This window comes from Aulonocara sp. 'chitande type north' Nkhata Bay, linkage group LG20 (genome assembly GCF_057382095.1).
Source record: "Aulonocara sp. 'chitande type north' Nkhata Bay isolate Kocher_YH1m ecotype deep benthic linkage group LG20, A_spYH_male_GT1.1, whole genome shotgun sequence".
Lineage (NCBI taxonomy): Eukaryota > Metazoa > Chordata > Actinopteri > Cichliformes > Cichlidae > Aulonocara > Aulonocara sp. 'chitande type north' Nkhata Bay.
The window spans coordinates 12,414,627-12,433,483 of NC_141363.1; the positions used below are offsets into that span (position 1 = coordinate 12,414,627).

At 39.1% G+C, this 18,857-nt stretch overlaps 1 protein-coding gene across 1 annotated transcript in view; it reads right to left on the minus strand.

The window, feature by feature from the left end:
• The window catches only part of ctnnbl1 (catenin, beta like 1), a 78,452-nt gene that overhangs the window by 40,882 nt on the left and 18,713 nt on the right, over window positions 1-18,857 (minus strand). Inside the window, exon 11 of the mRNA XM_086278335.1 lies at window positions 11,073-11,254. Coding sequence (XP_086134461.1) covers window positions 11,073-11,254 — 182 coding nt within the window. The remainder of the gene's footprint in view (window positions 1-11,072; window positions 11,255-18,857) is intronic.

Genomic DNA, 18,857 nt, shown 5'->3' on the forward strand with positions numbered 1-18,857 from the left:
ATTTGTTGCTGAGAGCCAGAGGTGGCTAAACTCATTTTGTCCTGTCCGATCATTAGCAATCTGGGAGTAGGCTATATCTCCCAGTCCTTCAAAAACAACACTAGATCAATGGATATTGCCGTTATAAATGTCAAGCAACAATGTCGTCTGAAAAGCCTACCTCACCGTGTTAGAGTTACATCATTGCTGACAATAAGACAACGCGAGACTGCTGTTAGTGTTTGCACTTCCAAAAAGTAATGCACGAAACCCTCGAGTAAAGTTAAACTACTTCACAACAGTGAACAAGGTCCCTGTCAAATATTCCTAGAAATATTTGCACTCACATTACCCAATGCATAATATTCCAATTGCAAATATTCACTCATCCTCCTCCAATCATTCATCATTTGCATTTGCCTTGCCCCAGGGGATCCATAGCACTAAGTTAACATGCAAATAACCCTGAGGGGCCTGGATTCATTTATTGATTGACAGTTAAAGGAAGCATGGTGTAATTCTGAATGACAGAAGAACAGATAGGTGGTAGCTAAATGATAGACTGATTGAGTCTGGACTAAGAGCACCCTAGGGAGAGCAATCAGCCTCTCAGCACCACAGGATAGACTGTCAGGAGGTACCTGAAGGAGCATGAATGAATTGTGGTTTTGTTTGTTTGATTTATTTCATTGCTATCAATTTGCTATCATTAGCTTGGCTAAGTTTAAAAACTTAATCTACATATTGCCCCTAGGAAATGCATAATACATCTTGTTCCAATACCTGTTGGTGGGTACACAGTCTGATAATTTGGGAACTTGGGTGGAAATTTGCAGTCCTGGATGTTTTCAGCTGCCACAGTAACTAATGTTTCTGTCCTATTTTTGTCATAATTGAAGCAGTCATCTGTTTAATTAGCATCTTCACGGTTCCTCAGATGAGTACATAAACAGGTATCTGAGAGTATGTTCTTGGAAGCAGAAATGGATTTGTGGGCAGAAATGACAAAAATTAAGGTTTATTTATGCTCCTGTTGACAAAATGCAGGCCATCCTGATGACTTAACACACATGACATGCAGAATCTGTTTGAATATTTTGTGAGTTAAAATTATTCTTCTTAATACAGCTGTACACACCAACCGCACAATTTCCATAGAAGACTTTGTGGCATTTGTTTTTCTTTTAACCAAGCTTGAATTTTCAGATGCGAATAAACAGATCTGACCAATCAGACCACTGTGCTTGCAGCTCAAAATGCGCACAGGTACTGGATATACAAATAGTAAAATAATACTATTTTACCTCAGACACAGATAGATGCTGCTTCGGCTCAATTGGCTCTCTAAAATTGTTTTTCTGTCTGAAATGTGGTCCCAACTCTAAAAGCAAAAGCTCAAACTGCCCAACTGAGATCCTGAAATATGTACGAAAGCGGCCATGATAGAGCTTGAAATCTTGGCTCAAACCATGAAATTCTCCCTGGTGCTTGCTTGTCTTGAGAATTGGATGAACCCAGAATCTCCATTTCATCCTTTTTCTGTGCAGAAAGACCAGGTCCAGCTTGTCATCACTAAATTTCGACTTTTCTTTTTCCACTAAAATGCAAGTTCATATCCAAAAAATTCAGAATTTAGCATCACTTTTTTGCAATGGACTTGGTGAGTAAAAGGCTTTTAGAAGTTCCTCTGGAGGATAAGGTCTGGAGAAAGAGACCCAAGTTCACATCTTCGGATTCATTCATTATGTTTCTCAGTAAGATTTTCAGACTTTGTAACACATTATACAGTACAGTTTTTCTTTATGGGAGCAGTTTTTGTATACAAAGTATATCTGGTTCTAGTCTATATTTGTCAGAATAGCCATGATCACAGATGAACTACAGGCAATGAAGCAATTTGTATGTAATTTGTATGGGACATCTAATGTTGTCCTTTCTGAGATGTAGCAAACAATAAGAGTTCCTTTACTAATGGAATTGAGCAAGGATGCTGCCAGGTTGGAATTTGTGGCAGGACACTTGACGTCTGCTCAGCATGCATATTTCAGACCATTTTTTCCAACGAAAAAAAAAGCAGCTGTCAGGTTAAATCAATATCTGACTGTACTGGACACACGCAGACAGCTCCGCCAGGTAAGATAAGAGAATTTTAAGGTTGCACTTTTATTGCTTCTAAACAGGTGTTAAAGTGGAACGGAACAATCCAGAATGGGAATCCCAGTTAATTAGTAGTCTAATCTGACAGGCAGTTTCCTAAAGAAAACTATCAAGAAAGTTATTTACCTCTGTGTTGCAACTTGTATGTTGCTCACAGTTGATGGGATGAAGATGCTTGTTCAGTACTTAGAAAGTAATGTCATCCCACAGTCAACTTATGTCTTCAACACATCCTTTCTTCTTGTAATCACTTTGACGTATTCATGCTCCAGATATCAATAAAGTTGCCTGGCTAAAACTACAGAAGATCAGAAGGGAAGGAAAAATGTTCATGTGTGATAATTCATTTTCAGAGACAGAGAAAGGTGTTAAAAAGAGAGGACCGTAGAAGAAGCTGTGAGATTATTTTCAGAGGTAAGGACTGCTCAGTGAAATCTGAAACGCTAAAAATCTAAAGGTTGGGTAAAGTTCTAAATTTAGAGATTTTTTTTTACAATAGCTCCAGGATTTATTGATGATCTGTTGCTGAATTTATGTATTTTTTTCATATAGTGAAAAACATAAAAACAAAATGAAGTACAGCAGTTTTGTTGCATCAAAATACACTTTCGTGCAGGCTAAACTGGTTATTGCGCAGTATTCTGATGAAGACTGCATGGACCGATGCAGGGCAAGCTCTGGTGTTCTTGGTAAATGTCAGATTATATCAAGAGTAGCAGACAGTAATTTAAATTTTGTTAAACTATCTAATTTACAAAGTGCAATAAAACCTAAAGCAGCAACAGCAGCATGGGTCAGCTGGTCACAACCTGTATGCAAAGAAAATAAACTAGAGCTCACGATACAATTTACGTCTCTTATTTCTAAGTGATTTTTTTCCCTTGCTGCATGGTTACACCAGAGAACAAGGGTTCACAGCTACCTGCCAAATCCCATTTTAACCCATGCTATTAATCCATTTCTGACAGACAGTATATGACCGCAGAGCAATCATTTTCTAAAAACTACAATAGGTCTTATAAACAAAACAAAAAAAAGAAGCTTTTTGTACGGTATAATATTAGTATATTATATATTTGTTCCACCTTGTTGCACCAAACAACCCGTGCATTGGAAACGGCTGAGTTTATTACTTGCTACTACTACTAAGTAGAGCAGGGCGATATGGCCAAAAATATTTATCACAATATATATTTGAAAATTTGCGATAACGATATAACTGACGATATAATTGATGCGAGACAAAATACAACTCCACAACTTTACCAGCGCAAAAAACCCCATCCATTTATTTTCACTTAAACAAGCAGCTGTTTTTTATATGCATTAAAGCTATTTAAAAATTTAACAGTGCAAATGCAAATTCCTTGCTGAAAGTTTAACCAAAAGCCATTTCCAGTAGAAATGGGCTGACATATCCTGAGCATAACCATGTATAATATCCACTGAAGTTAAAAAGAGGTGCTTTGCAACATTAAACTGCAGTGTGCCAAATAAAAAAAGTCTAATATGTATTTTTCGGACCATAAGGTGCACAGGATTATAAGGCACATTAAGCAAAACAAAGCAGTCAGATAAATCAAACTTTATTCAACTCATTTTTCTTGCTTCCTCCACTTCTGTACCATGGATTCATTAATGCTGTATTCTATCACAGCTGCTCTATTCCCATGTTGTTGCAGTATATTAATGACTAACCTCGTATTGTGGATGGATTGTCTCAGTTGTTCTCCTGACTTAAGTTTGGTCCGTTTACAGCATCCTGCCATGCGATTGCATTTGTCTCTAACCGTCAGGAACCCTCACGTTAACTTTTATTGAGTGGAAAAGTGTTAGTGTTCATCCTCCAGCTTCACTGTTTATGTTATGCTAACATAGCTGTGCCGCTAGTGATCACGTAGCACATCATTATATACCAGCTAGCCCAACCTCAGTAACCTTACAAACGTCACTGCTGTTTAGTTTCCTGTCTGGAAGTGATAGCAGAGCTGTACGTTTGAATTTTTTCAGAAACCTCTCAGCAGAACATGGTATATCATGCATAGGTAACTAGCGAAAATAGCGAGCTAACTTCCTGTTAACTTCTAACTCCGTTAAATGTAATAAATTCTGTTTTCATTGATGCCTGGATGTTAAACTTCATAGTTAAACCTGGTAAAGCAGCAATGCTGATTGCTTTATTAAAGATGAAAGAATTTAGACAGTTTTTAACTCTCAGTGATGCCGCAGTGTTCGTTTGACTTTGGGACCTTGGGAGTTGGGAGTTTAGGACACAGATTACTCCCAGATTTACGAGCACCTTAGTCCGACAAATTTGGCAATAACGACGGCCCGCTTGCATGTTCTACAAAAAGAAATGTACTTTAGTGGGTATCTGACAGACAAACACCAAACCAGTTCCACATCACTGAAGTGGCACCATTTTTACAAACCAAATCTGGTTCATCCTCACTCAACGATCCGCTTTCTCCCTTCTCATTCTCCGTTGCCGCCATGCTTTTTCGGCCATGTGCGTATGAAAACAAAGGCACTGTGCATGCACGTTTTACCCATATTCTATCGCGATATTTCATTTTCTTATTGTTGCCTAACATTGTACTGGTATTATCGTGAACGGTATAATATGGCCCAGCCCTACTACTAAGTAATACATTTCGCCTAAATGTTGTCCAAGTCCCTTTCTGATCAGTCTGTTGAAATAAACCGTTTATATACAGTACAAGTTAATATACCCCAGCACATTTTGTTAAAGTTTACAGAGATAAAACATGATCCCCCTACAGAGGAAAGACCAAATATGAAGAAGATGTTAATTAGATATGTCTTTACACAAGGCTCTAAAAGCATATCTCTCCCTCTGAAATACACTAATAATAGGATTAACACAGCACGACTACGACAACACAGTTTGCAATCATACTTGTAAAATGTTACTGATACCAATCTATGCCTAAAACGTCTGTGCTGGGAGAAGGATGAATAAAGGAGATTTCTATTTGATTCTGGGCTTTTTTCCCGAAATATACAAGTTTCATCTTAATATCTAGATAACCAAGTTTTTCCATTATAGTCACTTATCTAATGTCATATATTTTACTATGCATTCATGCTTTAAGAAAAAAAAATCTCATTTGTTAATATCAGAGAAGAGATGCTTGTGATAAAGTAATAAGATGATAGAGTTTGATGTTTCGTCTTTGTAATGAAATCTCTTCTTGAGGACGAGGAGGAGTGGAGTTGCTTTCATAAAGGGATGCCATTTCCATCAAATGGTCTATTCCATCTTTTATACCCACAACGTGTATATCTTGCAGACCTGCAGAGCCATAAAACATGATGGTGCTTCTGGTCTCTTTCTGGCAGCATGTCTCACTCATTACCTATAGTAGTGCAGTCATTAGAAAATAAGGGTCGCGATACGGCCGTTCGCAGCACTGGAAGGCGTTTGTGTGGCATTCAAAATGTATCATGCACAAAGGCCTCTGTTCCCTCTCTCACCACCAAACAAACACGCACATGCACACAAGTGCACACACAAAATAAAAAAAAACTTTTCTGAGTTGGAGCTGGAGAAAGAGCTAGGACTATTGTGCCTCACCATGTAAATTAGTTGTTTACTTCTGTTCCCTCCCGCACTCGCTCACATCATTAGCCACCTAAATATAACAACCGGCTGCCACCAATTTCCATCATACAATCTCATTTCACTGGTAATGACAGAGTACATACACCAATAAACCGAGACCCTAAAACAAGGTGAATGGCGGAGTCGAGACAAGAATACTTATGAGCACAGAAATGTAATTTGTTGTTTGGGTTTTTCTTTTTTCCGCGTCTTTTCAGTGTTTTCTCGTCACTTACAATGCCCTATTAATTATGCCATTCTGTGTGCTAACTTGGTCTGGCAATCCCTGGTCATTTGGGCTATGCTAATTTCAAAAAGGATTTCACAGGGATCAGTCTTCACAAAAAGGTTTATGATAGAGAGACTAATAGAGTGAATGTAACCAAGGGGACTGTGGATAGAAGGACAGCGAGGTGCATACTTCCTAATTACTTCTGTTTGAAGCGCATGATAGTTAATTAATCTACGCTGTTATGTTATTCCAGAGAACCACTTGAGTCACACCATATTCAATTAGAAGTCTTACGGAGAAGGAGGGTTCACTCTTATATTGTGACAGGCAACTCATTACATCTATTGCTGTTTGACGAATCAATACAGACGTGATTGGGAGAGTTACGCAGGTCCCATTTGTAACCACAGAGAATAATAACAGTAATCATGTGCCAAATATCAAACTAGGAGCACTATATTGATTCTACGAAGTTATTTTGAGTCCCCCTCCCCCCAATGATTATGTTTGTATTTGAAAAAAAAAATAAATAAAAAAAATAAAATAGAAAATAGTAGAGATGCACAAAATCAGAATTAGTCTGCTTCATGCACAGTGGTGGAGGCAAACAGCTGTCCACACAAGTTCAACAAAGTAAATATAAGTAAAGTAAAAAGGCAGCTAAAGCAGCTGGTGTGCCCCACACACACACACACACACACACACACACACAATGTTTCAATAAAAAGTTTGTAATTTACTAGTTGGTGTAATGCTGCATAAAAATTAGAATAAACAAAACACTTAAAAGACAATTTTGAATTCATTGTATGCCTGTTGCTTATATCTGACAGGAAATATGTGCAGTGTTTTGGTGTTGCTGGTATAACCTTTTCCTCTTTATCATTAATAGAAATCTTGAACTGTTAAGAGAAATGTAGAAATTTGTTCGAGTGAACCATCCTCTTTGTAGCTTTGGATAAAAACATGGAAGATTAAGTTAGATTAACTGGGGCTTCTATAGGGCTTTTCCACGCTGAGCTTTGAAATGTTCTTTACTAGAAGCAACATTCACTGATTCATACACACATTTAATACAGAACTTTGATATATGTGTTTAAGCACTCTATAGCTACCACTCCAAGCGATGCTTTCAAAACTCAAGGAGCCAGGGATCAAACCACTCACGTTCGCATTAGTGGATGGCTTGCGACACCTCCAGAGACACAGCCACCCATTTAATTAAAAGACCTCACATTCCATAGGAATATATTCCATAGGAGGGAAAATATTTTAACTCTCCAAATCCAAAAATGTAATATTTTTGAACATTTTTGTAGTTTGCAGTTTACAAGAGAAGTTGAAAATCTTGACATTTAAGAGAAATGCATTTAGTGCATATGTAATAAATTCCACCTGCCTACTTCCACCTTCAGTAGGAACTGTTCTGCATTTATGATTTAAAAAAAAAAAAAAATTATATATATATATATATATTAGGGGTGCAACGATACACAAAATTCACGGTTCGGTTCGGTTCGATACTTTGGTGTCACGGTTCGATATTTTTTCGATACAAAAAAAATGTTCATGCCTTTTTAATTTGTCATTTATTAAAATTATAAATATATATTTTAACTCAAAAGTACAGTTTTTAAATTTAACCCTAACCCTTGTGCGTGTTTTTTATTTTGACAGCGAATGCGCACCTGCGGACCACTTATGTGCAGCCCTGGTTATTTAGCTCGTCATATTGCAGCCACAGAAATTATTTTGTCCATGAAACCATAAAGCTGCACTTTCTTTTTGCCTTATAGTCTGATTTGTCATAACTTCTCCGTTTTGTGGTAAGCTTTTCTTTGGCTGTCACTTCTTCACCTTGACCTGTCTTATTTGGCTCAGCAGAACTAAAATATATATCTGTCTGTGAAGGTTCTCAGTCATCCAGGTCATCGTAGTCAAATATATATCCTGCTGCTTTTACACACGCACTCACATAAGCTCAGCGATTCTCTGCGCGATCAACCTCTCACATGTTTAAGCTGCGGGAGATTTCACTTGTCATGTTTGCATAGTAAGCTAACAATTAATAAGACAATGTCAGAGGAATTGGTGCGCAAATTATCATCACTCACAGATCAGTGCTGTCGCTCTCTATACACAGTTCGCACGATTGCAAAGTGAAAGCAAAAAAACAAGCGCAAATTCAAACGCGATTTCAATATGTCACATATTGACAGTGGCTCACCGATGCCAATGACATAATTACCCAGCTACATTTCCGAAAGAATGCAAAAGCATTGACATATATTTTTCCTTCCTACAATAGCCCGACGGGCAGGGCAGAGATAGATTTTGGTAGCCCGACTGAAAAACACCACACCAAAGTATCGAACCGAACCGTGAATTTTGTGTATCGTTGCACCCCTAATAAATATATATATATATATATATATATATATATATATATATATATATATATATATATATATATATATATATATATATATATATATATATATATATAATGTCATGTAATGATGCCTATAAAAAGGACCAGTAGTAATTCCCCAGTTTTTCCCTTGAAGACCACAAATCAGCCCAACTGAGCATGGTTTGATTTGGCCTAAAAACATCATTTTCTGATTCTGAGCTTGACCTCTTTAATCATTACTGCATATCACACTGTTGATCTCCAAACACAGCTTATGTTGTCAAATACAAACCCATGAAGACCACATTTGTCAAAATTCAAGGGCTGGGAGAACCTTGGGGATGGATTTCCACATTAGTCTTTTAAGAGTATGTCTGCCCTGCCAGAGGCTTCAACACACTGAGGGGGGGCTTTATTATCTTGGTCCTGCTCTTCAAGGGGGTCAAAGGTTAATTTATTGAGTCCCTGGGTGAAAATGGGACACAATGGAAGACAATTTGTTCTTCTCTGCAGAGCAAGCAAGCCCCAGCTGACATATGAAACCTAATTAATACGAACAGAAGGAGAGGAAGGATTTTACGTCTCGGTCGTTGATAATCAAACAAAGGGCAGAGAGATGGACAAGCTGTCTACCTCCTCTTCCTTCAGTCTCCTCTCCATTTTTACTCACTTGTCGTGTATGACACGAACCTACGTCTCTCTCGCCGTCTCTCGTTTGCGCTTCCTATCTCTCACTCAGAGACAAGAGAGGTTCGAGAGCACAGGCAGGAAAATCAATCAAGATTGGATTGATAGTGTAAACTGACAGGCCAAAGAGGTAGCAAACCATGATACATGAGCAGATTAGGACTGAGGAGCGCCTGCAGGAAATGAGTGTGACTAGACGTTGCAGAAAACTAGAAAACAGGAGCAGAAACAAGTAGGGATGGGTATCGAAAAACGGTTCTTGTTGAGAACCGGTTCCCACTGTTTCCATTCCTTGGAATTGTTTGCCATTTTTGCAAATGATTCCCTTATCAATTCCAGTCGCCCCGAATGACGTCACCATGTTGCGGAGCGTCATTTACCTGGCAGGAAACATGGCGGCTCAAACGCTCAAAAGTTAGGTTATACTTTACTAGCAATACTTGCAAAGTAGATACTTCATTTAAGGGAGGAAACACTACGAATATGCAAAAGCATTTGCTCACAAAACACGTGATAACCTTAAATGAATGTCGTGTTTTTAATTCCGCTCCGGACTCGTGAATCTCAACCCAGCAGCAGCGGTAACGTTTGCATGTCCTCTCCCGTTAATGCGGCAGGTAAACAGTGCATATTATGTTAGCACGATCTGCCTTATTACAAAACCTGCCTTTACTGTGCATTTAGGTGACCATGATGAGAGAGACAGACAGAGTCTGGCTCAGATGCTGGCAGTTGTCGCTGCAGTCTACCGGTAGCGTCTCCTTTCAGGCCAGGATAGACGAATGTCACCGAGCAGTGACTAAGTTTGTGGTAAAAGGTTTGCACCCATCTGCCACAGCAGATGCCTCTAATTTTCAGTAAGTGAATGTGTTTAATTGTAGGCAGGGACATTACTGGATATTCTGCGGCAATTGCTACAGAATAATTTATGTTATACTTTGTTATTGCTACAGAAGAATATTTATTTTATTATTTTACATTTACAATTTTTTTTCCTGGGGACCCTGTGACACCCCATTGAAGAGCTGTAGGCTGTGGATCTCTTAAGATCTCACTGTTGGGTTTGTAAGGCCATGTTACTCCTAAATTTCTATCTTGGTCAAAGAGAAGATATAAAACAACAACTGTCAATTTCTTGATATTCGTTTAGAATCACATCTGTAAACCCTGAATATTTATTACTCGGTGACTTGTATATATTGTGCCAGTCCTCATATCTTAACATACTGTGTTGACAAATAGTCTAGTTTGTTTTTGTTGACGCTAGTGTACTGGAGCAACTGTAACCCACATAATTTCCCTAGGGATTAATAAAGTATTCTGATTCTGAAGAGTCACCATAACTTTAAAAAGAGACTTGCTGCCCCTCATACAAAAGTTTAAAGAGGGACATGTCTTTTCAGGTATGGTCACAATTAAAAATGAACCACAGTTTGTTTAGTTCTGTGAGCAGCCGAGTTCATTAAAGCTACAGTGTTTTATCATTTAGTCCCAGGGCCCATTTAAAACCTAGAATCGCAATACAGCAACACTGTGATGTTGAACATTATTCAAAACAATTATCTTTAACACATCACAATGTCTGTTTAACTCAAAGAAGAAGAAAAATGCAAAAACTTTATGCAACTAACATTAACCAATTTCAAGGCTGCATCTCTTCAGGTTTTTGCCTTTTCCCTGCTCTCAAACGCTGTGCTTTGTAGACATTTGAAAAGTGCCACCACGAGGAGTCATGAAGTACTGACACAAAGTGAAAAAGTCAATACATTGGCACCAGTGTATTGATAATGTCTCTGAGAAAATGAAACCAAAAACAGTCCAATCCCATCAATAGTTTGTCCCCCTAGATTTTACGCAGTTTAGAAATGTTGCAATAATTTCTTTTTCATTGCTTGAACCAACGTGTCACTCTACTCCAAGAGATCAAAACAAGGTAACAAGATTACAGCCTCGCTGACCTGCTGTAATTAGTAACTGACCTTCATGCTCCCGCTCTGAAACACCAGTTTTTCTCATCTTCTTAGGAGTTTTCATGAAAAGCGGGAAGATTGTTCGCAACCCCAAGATGTCCACAAATTTATGGCAGTTATCTGTTCCCTCTGGTCCAATCATTCCATGGTCCAGGACCTTCAGAGCACTGGTTCGGGACATCTTCTTTTCTCTGCAGGATAGAGAAGAAACACTGAATAAATCTTAAATGCAGGCTTTTTTATTTTGTCCTGGAAAAGTCTAGCTAACGGTATTGAGACACCGATAACAGACATGCCATTTTTTTAATGCATTTATATCTACATGAAATTTCAGCCTTGAGGTGCATGCTCTCATTTCTAACAGAAAAACAATATATATTTATTCCTGCAGAGTCAAACAACATGGATTAAATTGGACCACAGCTTTACATGATCACTAGAATTAACAGATACAAAAAAACAAGGTATTTGACAATTATGCTGCTGGAAATTTTAAGCACTTAAAATAAACAGTGGAGTGCATAAAGAATTACTTGTGCAAACACTTTTGTTATCGAGCACCACATAAAAGGGATTTCAGCACTTGCTTCTGGCTTTTGGAATGTTCTCTTATCTGCAAACAAAACATACAAGTGATCCAGATCTAAAATAAAAGAATACGTTTTTCGCTGTTCTCCTCAGCGTGAGGTTTGTGAATTTACTGACAAATACTTGGCGTTTTTGCGTGGCAACTTTAAACTTCTGTAGTGGTTCAGAAAATTCCTCAAACAGCTGCCTGGCAATCCTTCTTTATGGTAGCTGTAGGTGTTGTTGACAGTTTAGCAGTGCATAAACATATAATAATATCTTTCAGGGTCTATATGTCACATCCCTCGAGTATCTCTCTTCAAAGCCAGGGCTTGGTCTAAACAATTCTTAGCATTTCATAGCATTTCACAGACTAAAAATCATATCTTACAAACACACAGCTGCTTTATATTTGATTCACAACAAATAAGTGCAGTTTTAAAGAGCTGATTTGTACAAGTTGTAAAACAACACTCACAGTATTAAGCATGAGAGATTTGAGACGTTCAGGAACGTGCAAGCTTGCCAAGCAACAATGAAATGTTGCCTATATTCTCCACTCACATCATTTATTAAGTTGTATATCCCTAAAGGCTGTCGGCCCAATGTAATGCATGAAAACTCATATATGCTTTTACTAATAAAAGAAAACGAGTAAACACGACAAGATGAATTGTCATCTGTTTTTCATCATCAATTTATTGTAGTAATAACGAGGATATGCTGTTCTCTTCTCTTTGCATCAACCCCGTCCGCTCTACACACTTCTTGTAGGAAATGTAGCTGTCTATCAAAGTGTCACTTCCTCCATTCCCACCAATGACAGATGACAGTGTTTATCTCACAGGAGGGACACATATTTCAGGCAGTTGTGTCTGGTTCTGCAGACAGACACATTATATATGATGGACGGCAGTGAAGGGCAAGGGGGAGCGATATGCAATGTACTTTCAGAAGGGAACCTTCTGAAGGGAAGCCAATTCAGCTAACAGACAGCTGACTTAACTCAAAGTCCTGGTGTCATGAACTACTCTGCTGTCACATAAAAAATGGATTGTGGGTTGTATCTAGTGGATACAAGCATGACAGCAGCAGTATGTTTTCGATTTCAGTCAGATTCTAGATTAGACTAAACCAGAACAAAGTCAAAGAACCTGGAAAAGAGTTTATTAACCTGAGCAAGACAGTTACGAGGATTGATCAGAAAATGGCTACATCCCACTGGAAAAGACAGGGAACTACATTAATAAGAACTTGTATGAAAGCTGATGCATTTAAAAGTCTTACTGTGTGTTTGTAAAACTGCTCTGATAAAACTCTGTTTCAGTGGCGGGTCTAACAAATATTTCGCTCTGCCAGGAATTCATCAAGACACCAGGTCTCAAATCTTTTATGTTATATGAGGCTGAAGAGGTCTGAAATTGAGCTTTTGATCGAAGCGTCACAGTGAGTAGAGCAGCTTTTCATTTTTTTATTATTCTGTTTATCTTGGTTACTTTGTAACTCAAAGATCAAAAACACTACATTTTGTATGATGTGGGGTTATTTTGTTAGGCATGTTGGTGGTTTATCATAAATATAAGGAAAATGTAAGTGATCCGGTGTTTAAAGTGAATCTTTATTCTAATTTACATCTCTCTTTTAAACCACACCTAGCTTTTTTTATGATTCACAGTTCAAAATTATCCTTATTCATATTATACTGGACCTTAGTGCAAAGCCTGATGGCTAATCTAACAAGCTCCAGCATTGCTCTGTGAGGAGAGGAAACCTTCCAGAACGCCTACCATTTCTGCAGCACTCCACTAATCACTTTTCAAAATAAGGCACATGACAGCCCTGCTGGAGTTCAGCAAAAGGCATAAAGGACGCGCTGACCATGATAAACAAAATTCTCTGGTCTGATGAAACAAAGACTAAAGTCGCTGGCCTCAATGCCAAGCGTCATGCCTGGAGGAAACCAGGCACCACTCATCACCTGGTCAATAGCATCCCTACAGTGAAGTATGGTGGTGGCAGCATCACGCTGTGGGGATCTTTTCTGGCAGCAGGAACTGCAAGACGAGCCATGTTCAAGGGAAAAACACAGAAACATCCTTGGTAATAACCTTCTCCAGAGCACTCTGGTTAATCTTCCAACTAACCTAAGCACACAGCCATGATAACAAAGGGTAGAGCTGGGCGATAGAACGATAACGATATGTATTGAGATATAACTTTTTCTCGATAGAAAAATTAAACTATTGCGATAGACCTCGCCGCTCTTGTCCTCTTAAAAATAAATAAATAAAAAAATAAAAAAAGAGAACAGCCAATCCAAATTAAGTAGCGCAGAGCCAAACCAATCACAGCCGCAGCGTCACGTCACGTGACTTGTTACGTACGGCACAAGTGCCAAGCCGCACATGTGTATTTGTTTGGGAAGCAGCCAGCCACCGTACCGCCCGGGTAATGGAGGAAATGAGTGTGCCGACTAGAAAAAAATCAACCGAGCGTGACCGAAGAGAAAACAGATGATGGTTCCAATGCCGGAGAGATTGTCGAACGGAAGAGCCATAGAAGTTCCGTAGTGTGAAGGTATTTCGGCTATTTCAAGTATGACAAAAAACAGAGTAGCGTTCACTGTAAATTGTGCCGAAAGCAAGTCTGGAAATACAATAAACTGGTGCATGCTCGGCTACGTCCACACGTACCCGGGTATTTTTGAAAACGCAGATTTTTCTATGCGTTTGCACCTTTCGTCCACACATAAACGGCGTTTTTGGTCACTGAAAACGAAGATTTTTGAAAACTCCGCCCAGGGTGGATATTTTTGAAAACTCCGTTTTTGCATTTACGTGTGGACTAGAAAAACGGAGAAAACGCAGCGTCAAAGGTGTGCGCATTTTTTGACGTCACACTGTGCGCCACGTTATTGTTTCGGTGAAATGAATTTCTACAATACTGTTGTTAGTCTGTGGTCTGGGAGAGAGTCCTGTAACTCTGTCTGCAAAATACAGTATATAATGACCAATGTTGGGCAATTAATTATGTAGTTACTTCTTCAAAAAACTAACTGAGTTATGCAAACAAAGTTTTTTGCAGCTGTTTACCTAAAAATGCAGCCAAGGCGTTTTTTTTTTTAAATAAATATTTCAAACTATTTACAGAACAATCAGCTGTTCTGCATCAAATTTGATGCCACACAAATCATTTGTGCCACTCCAAAAAATAATTTCTGTCCACTATGAGATAAAGGAGAACATCACAAGCCTGATACCTGCAGGCCTGACAACAGGAGATGCATCACTCCTGTAACACTCATTGTTCTGACGCACACAACAAAACTATTGACTACACTACACACTAACTACACAAGATTTGTGCTAAACGTCGCAAATCTCTCACATCTCAAAACACCGCCGTCACTCCTAAAACTTCCCCCCATTCCTAAACAACTAAATGCCATGTTACCATATTATTTTTTGATTGGTCGACATGGTACATATTTCCACCAATAGGAAAGGCTGGGGGTTTTTTGGTTTTGTATTTGCTCACAGGCGGAGAGTGCTTTCGAGCGTTTTCCTTATAAAACGCAGTTTCATAAACAACGATAGTAATCAGGAAGGAAACCAAACATTGCATATTTTTAATCATAACTCTGGTTTTACGTGGCCTATCAACACAATTTAAAAACTAGTATAAAGTCCACACTTTTTCCGTCAATTGTTCCGTCTGTCCTGATCACATCTCCAATGGTTGTACACGTTGTCATTAACGTGGCTTCAGCCACGCCGCTTTGCTAGCTAAAACACCAGAGTCGGCACATAAGGACGCTGTCATAGCCTCACAACGACGTTGATTAGCTGCGTATAGAGCTGGGCGATAGAACGATAACGATATGTATCGCGATATAACTTTTACTCGATAGAGAAATTAAGCTATCGCGATAGACCTCGCCGCTCTTGTACTCTTAAAAAAAAAAAAAAAAAAAGGTCAGCCAATCCAAATTAAGTAGCGCAGAGCCAAACCAATCACAGCCGCAGCGTCACGTCGCGTGACTTGTTACGTACAGCACAAGTGCCAAGCCGCACGTGTGTTTGTTTGGGAAGCAGCCAGCGGGTAATGGAGCCAGCGCGTAATGGAGGAAATGAGTGTGCCGACTAGAAAAATCAACCGAGCGTGACCGAAGAGAAAACAGATGATGCTTCCAATGCCGGAGAGATTGTCGAACGGAAGAGCCATAGAAGTTCCGTAGTGTGAAGGTATTTCGGCTATTTCAAGTCTGACAAAAAACAGAGTAGCGTGCACTGTAAATTGTGCCGAAAGCAAGTCTGGAAATACAATAAACTGGTGCATGCGTCACACTGTGCGCCACGTTATTGTTTCGGTGAAATGAATTTCTACAATACTGTTACTGTTAATCCTACTCTCTGCAGTGTTTAAATGCTTACATATACACACAGTTACTGTCCGTCCACACATACGACTCAGTTCTGCTTCTATGCCGCAGCTTTGTTTACTTTTTCCCACCGAGGCTTCTAGACTTCTGATTGGCCAACATTTCTGCACGGTTAGGAATCTAGCGCCACCTGCTGCTTTGGCATGTTCATAGCAGCGTTTTCCTTCATTTCTGCCTTTATGTGTGGACGGGATTATTTTTTAAAACGAAAACGGAAAATCTCCGTTTTCAAAAATACCCGTGTACGTGTGGACGTAGCCTCAGTCTCTGAATGGAAGCGCTAATTCGTCATTCGGCTTTTGTCAGACTAAAGTAACTGTTAAAACTGTTTGAAAAGCTCAGCTATACAAGGAGAGATTGAGAATTTACTTTTAGTTCTCAGTTTATTTGATATTGACAAAAGTTAGTCAGTTTTGTCTGATCTTCTGTAAAACAAACTAAGATTTATTTTTAGAATTAATATTTTGTTTCTAAGTGGAATTGACAGTTTAGTCTGTTTCGTTTGTTCTATTTTGAAACTTAAACGCTTTAGCGGCTGCCTTTTGTGTAGTTTGCAATATTTGCCTTTATTTATCAGTAAAAGTCTCATGTTCCTTAAGTACATCTACCCTGTTGAACTTATTATGAGAAATAAATATTTAAATCAAAACAAGCTGCTGATTATTTCACATTTTACTTGTGAGCAACGGCACATTTAAATCTTACAAATATAGTTATTTGGCTTATATCGTGATAGATATCGTTATCGACTGAAATGAAAAAAACATATCGTGATATGAAAAAATCTCATATCGCCCAGCTCTAGCTGCGTATATACGAATGTGAATCGCATTATTGGCTGGACTATGGGATAAGGTGGCATCGTTCTAATCCCATACAGGAGCAGCCAGTTACTTACTGACTAACACAGCAAAACAGAATTGTTAAAGTATTAATTTTAATTTCAATTCAGGTTACATTTTTTTTTGTACGCAACGCAGATTTTCTGTGTGCAGAGACCGCAGTGCGCAATTGCACATGCGCGCAGCTTAGAGGGAACATTGTTGAGATGTTGTTAGGGAGGTAATGAATACATGAAGACTGAGGGCTGCAGCAGGATTATTTAATATGATAAAATGGAAGTTTTCTCTGTACGAATTTAGCGTCAAATAAAGGTCATCCTTGCACAATGAAGTGCTCAGAAGTGAAAAATTACAGAACTTGTTTCTTTCTAAAGAAGACATTTACAACATTCCCAGAGTTATATATTCTGCTCCATCATATGTTGTTGTAATTACTCCCCCACCTCCTTTTCTGACACTCTCTCCTTTCCCCTGGTAGATGATTTACCAGAAAAAGGGTTCTGCATTCCAATAATGAGATATTGATCGAAGCATTAAATCTGCGTGACCAGTGATGTGATTATTAGAACAATAATGCAGAAGCTGTGAAGGTTTCATAAAGGCGTGTAATGTGCCTTTATGAATCTTTAAGGTCACATCTCTGCGGTGCTGCAGTCCACCAGCTGTTGATTGATTGGACTGGCAGAAATGGCAGGCATAGAGGTGCGTAAGGAAAGCTGTGCCACAAGGGCCCCATTCTATATCAAGACGTTTAATGTTTATTTTTATATCAATGAAGAAGTCATTTAAAGTTTCACTTATAGTACTTCTGTACGTTACTACACTGAGAACAAAGTTCATACACCAAGTTCTATTTATGAATTTGTGGAAGTGATACTGTTCATTGGTACTCAATATTGCAACAAACATGTCCATGTACGGGCAGCACGGTGGCACGGTGGTTAGCACTGTTGCCGCACAGCAAGAAGGTCCTGAGTTCAATTCCACTGTCAGGCCGGGGTCTTTCTGTGTGGAGTTTGCATGTTCTCCCCGTGTTTGCGTGGGTTCCCTCCGGGTACTCCGGCTTCCTCCCACCGTCCAAAGACATGCAGCTTGTGGGGATAGGTTAATTGGATAATCCAAATTGCCACTAGGTGTGAATGTGCGAGTGAATGCGAGTGCGAATGGTTGTCTGTCCCTGTGTGTTGGCCCTGCAACAGACTGGCGACCTGTCCAGGGGGTACCCGGCCTCTCGCCCTATGACAGCTGGGATAGGCTCCAGCGCCCCCCGCGACCCTGAAAAAGGATAAGCGGAAGCGAATGGATGGATGGGATGGATGTTCATGTACGATATCTATGATGCAGATGAAACTAAACTGTCGCCAGGTATATGGCAAGTAGCGTCACTAAGTTTTATCTATTCACATTTAATTCGTTCTCATGTAGCAATTACTGCATTTGCAGTAATTCACCCATATATCAATTTTTATGGCAGAGCACTAAAGCAGTCTAATTATTAAAATGAGTGCCCTGTTTCAACTGCAAAGGACTGATGACTCTGCTTTATGCCTCAGTCACACTAGAGCAACAATAAGACAGCGACTTACTTGCAACTGGGGAGGTGGGGGTTCCATTAAATCTGTACATTCACCTACCAGTTGAAAGTAGCTGGTTACCCAGAAGCTGAGTGAGACACATCTATCAATGTGAATTAGGGGAAACGACTCAGCTATTGCCATTTGGTTGGAGTTTGGTTATATTCCTATAATAAAAGCAATGCTGCTGTGTCTGTCGTTTTGCAGTTACACTGTGTTCCTACAGCAATTACATAACTATCTTGTGTTTCTGTTTCAGATTCATGCGGTTCCGACTGGTTTCTGAATGTAAGCAGTTTGAATTTCTGTGTATGTAGACAACAACAGCCTTGCAATTTCACAAATTTATCACAGTTCATTGCTGTATTAT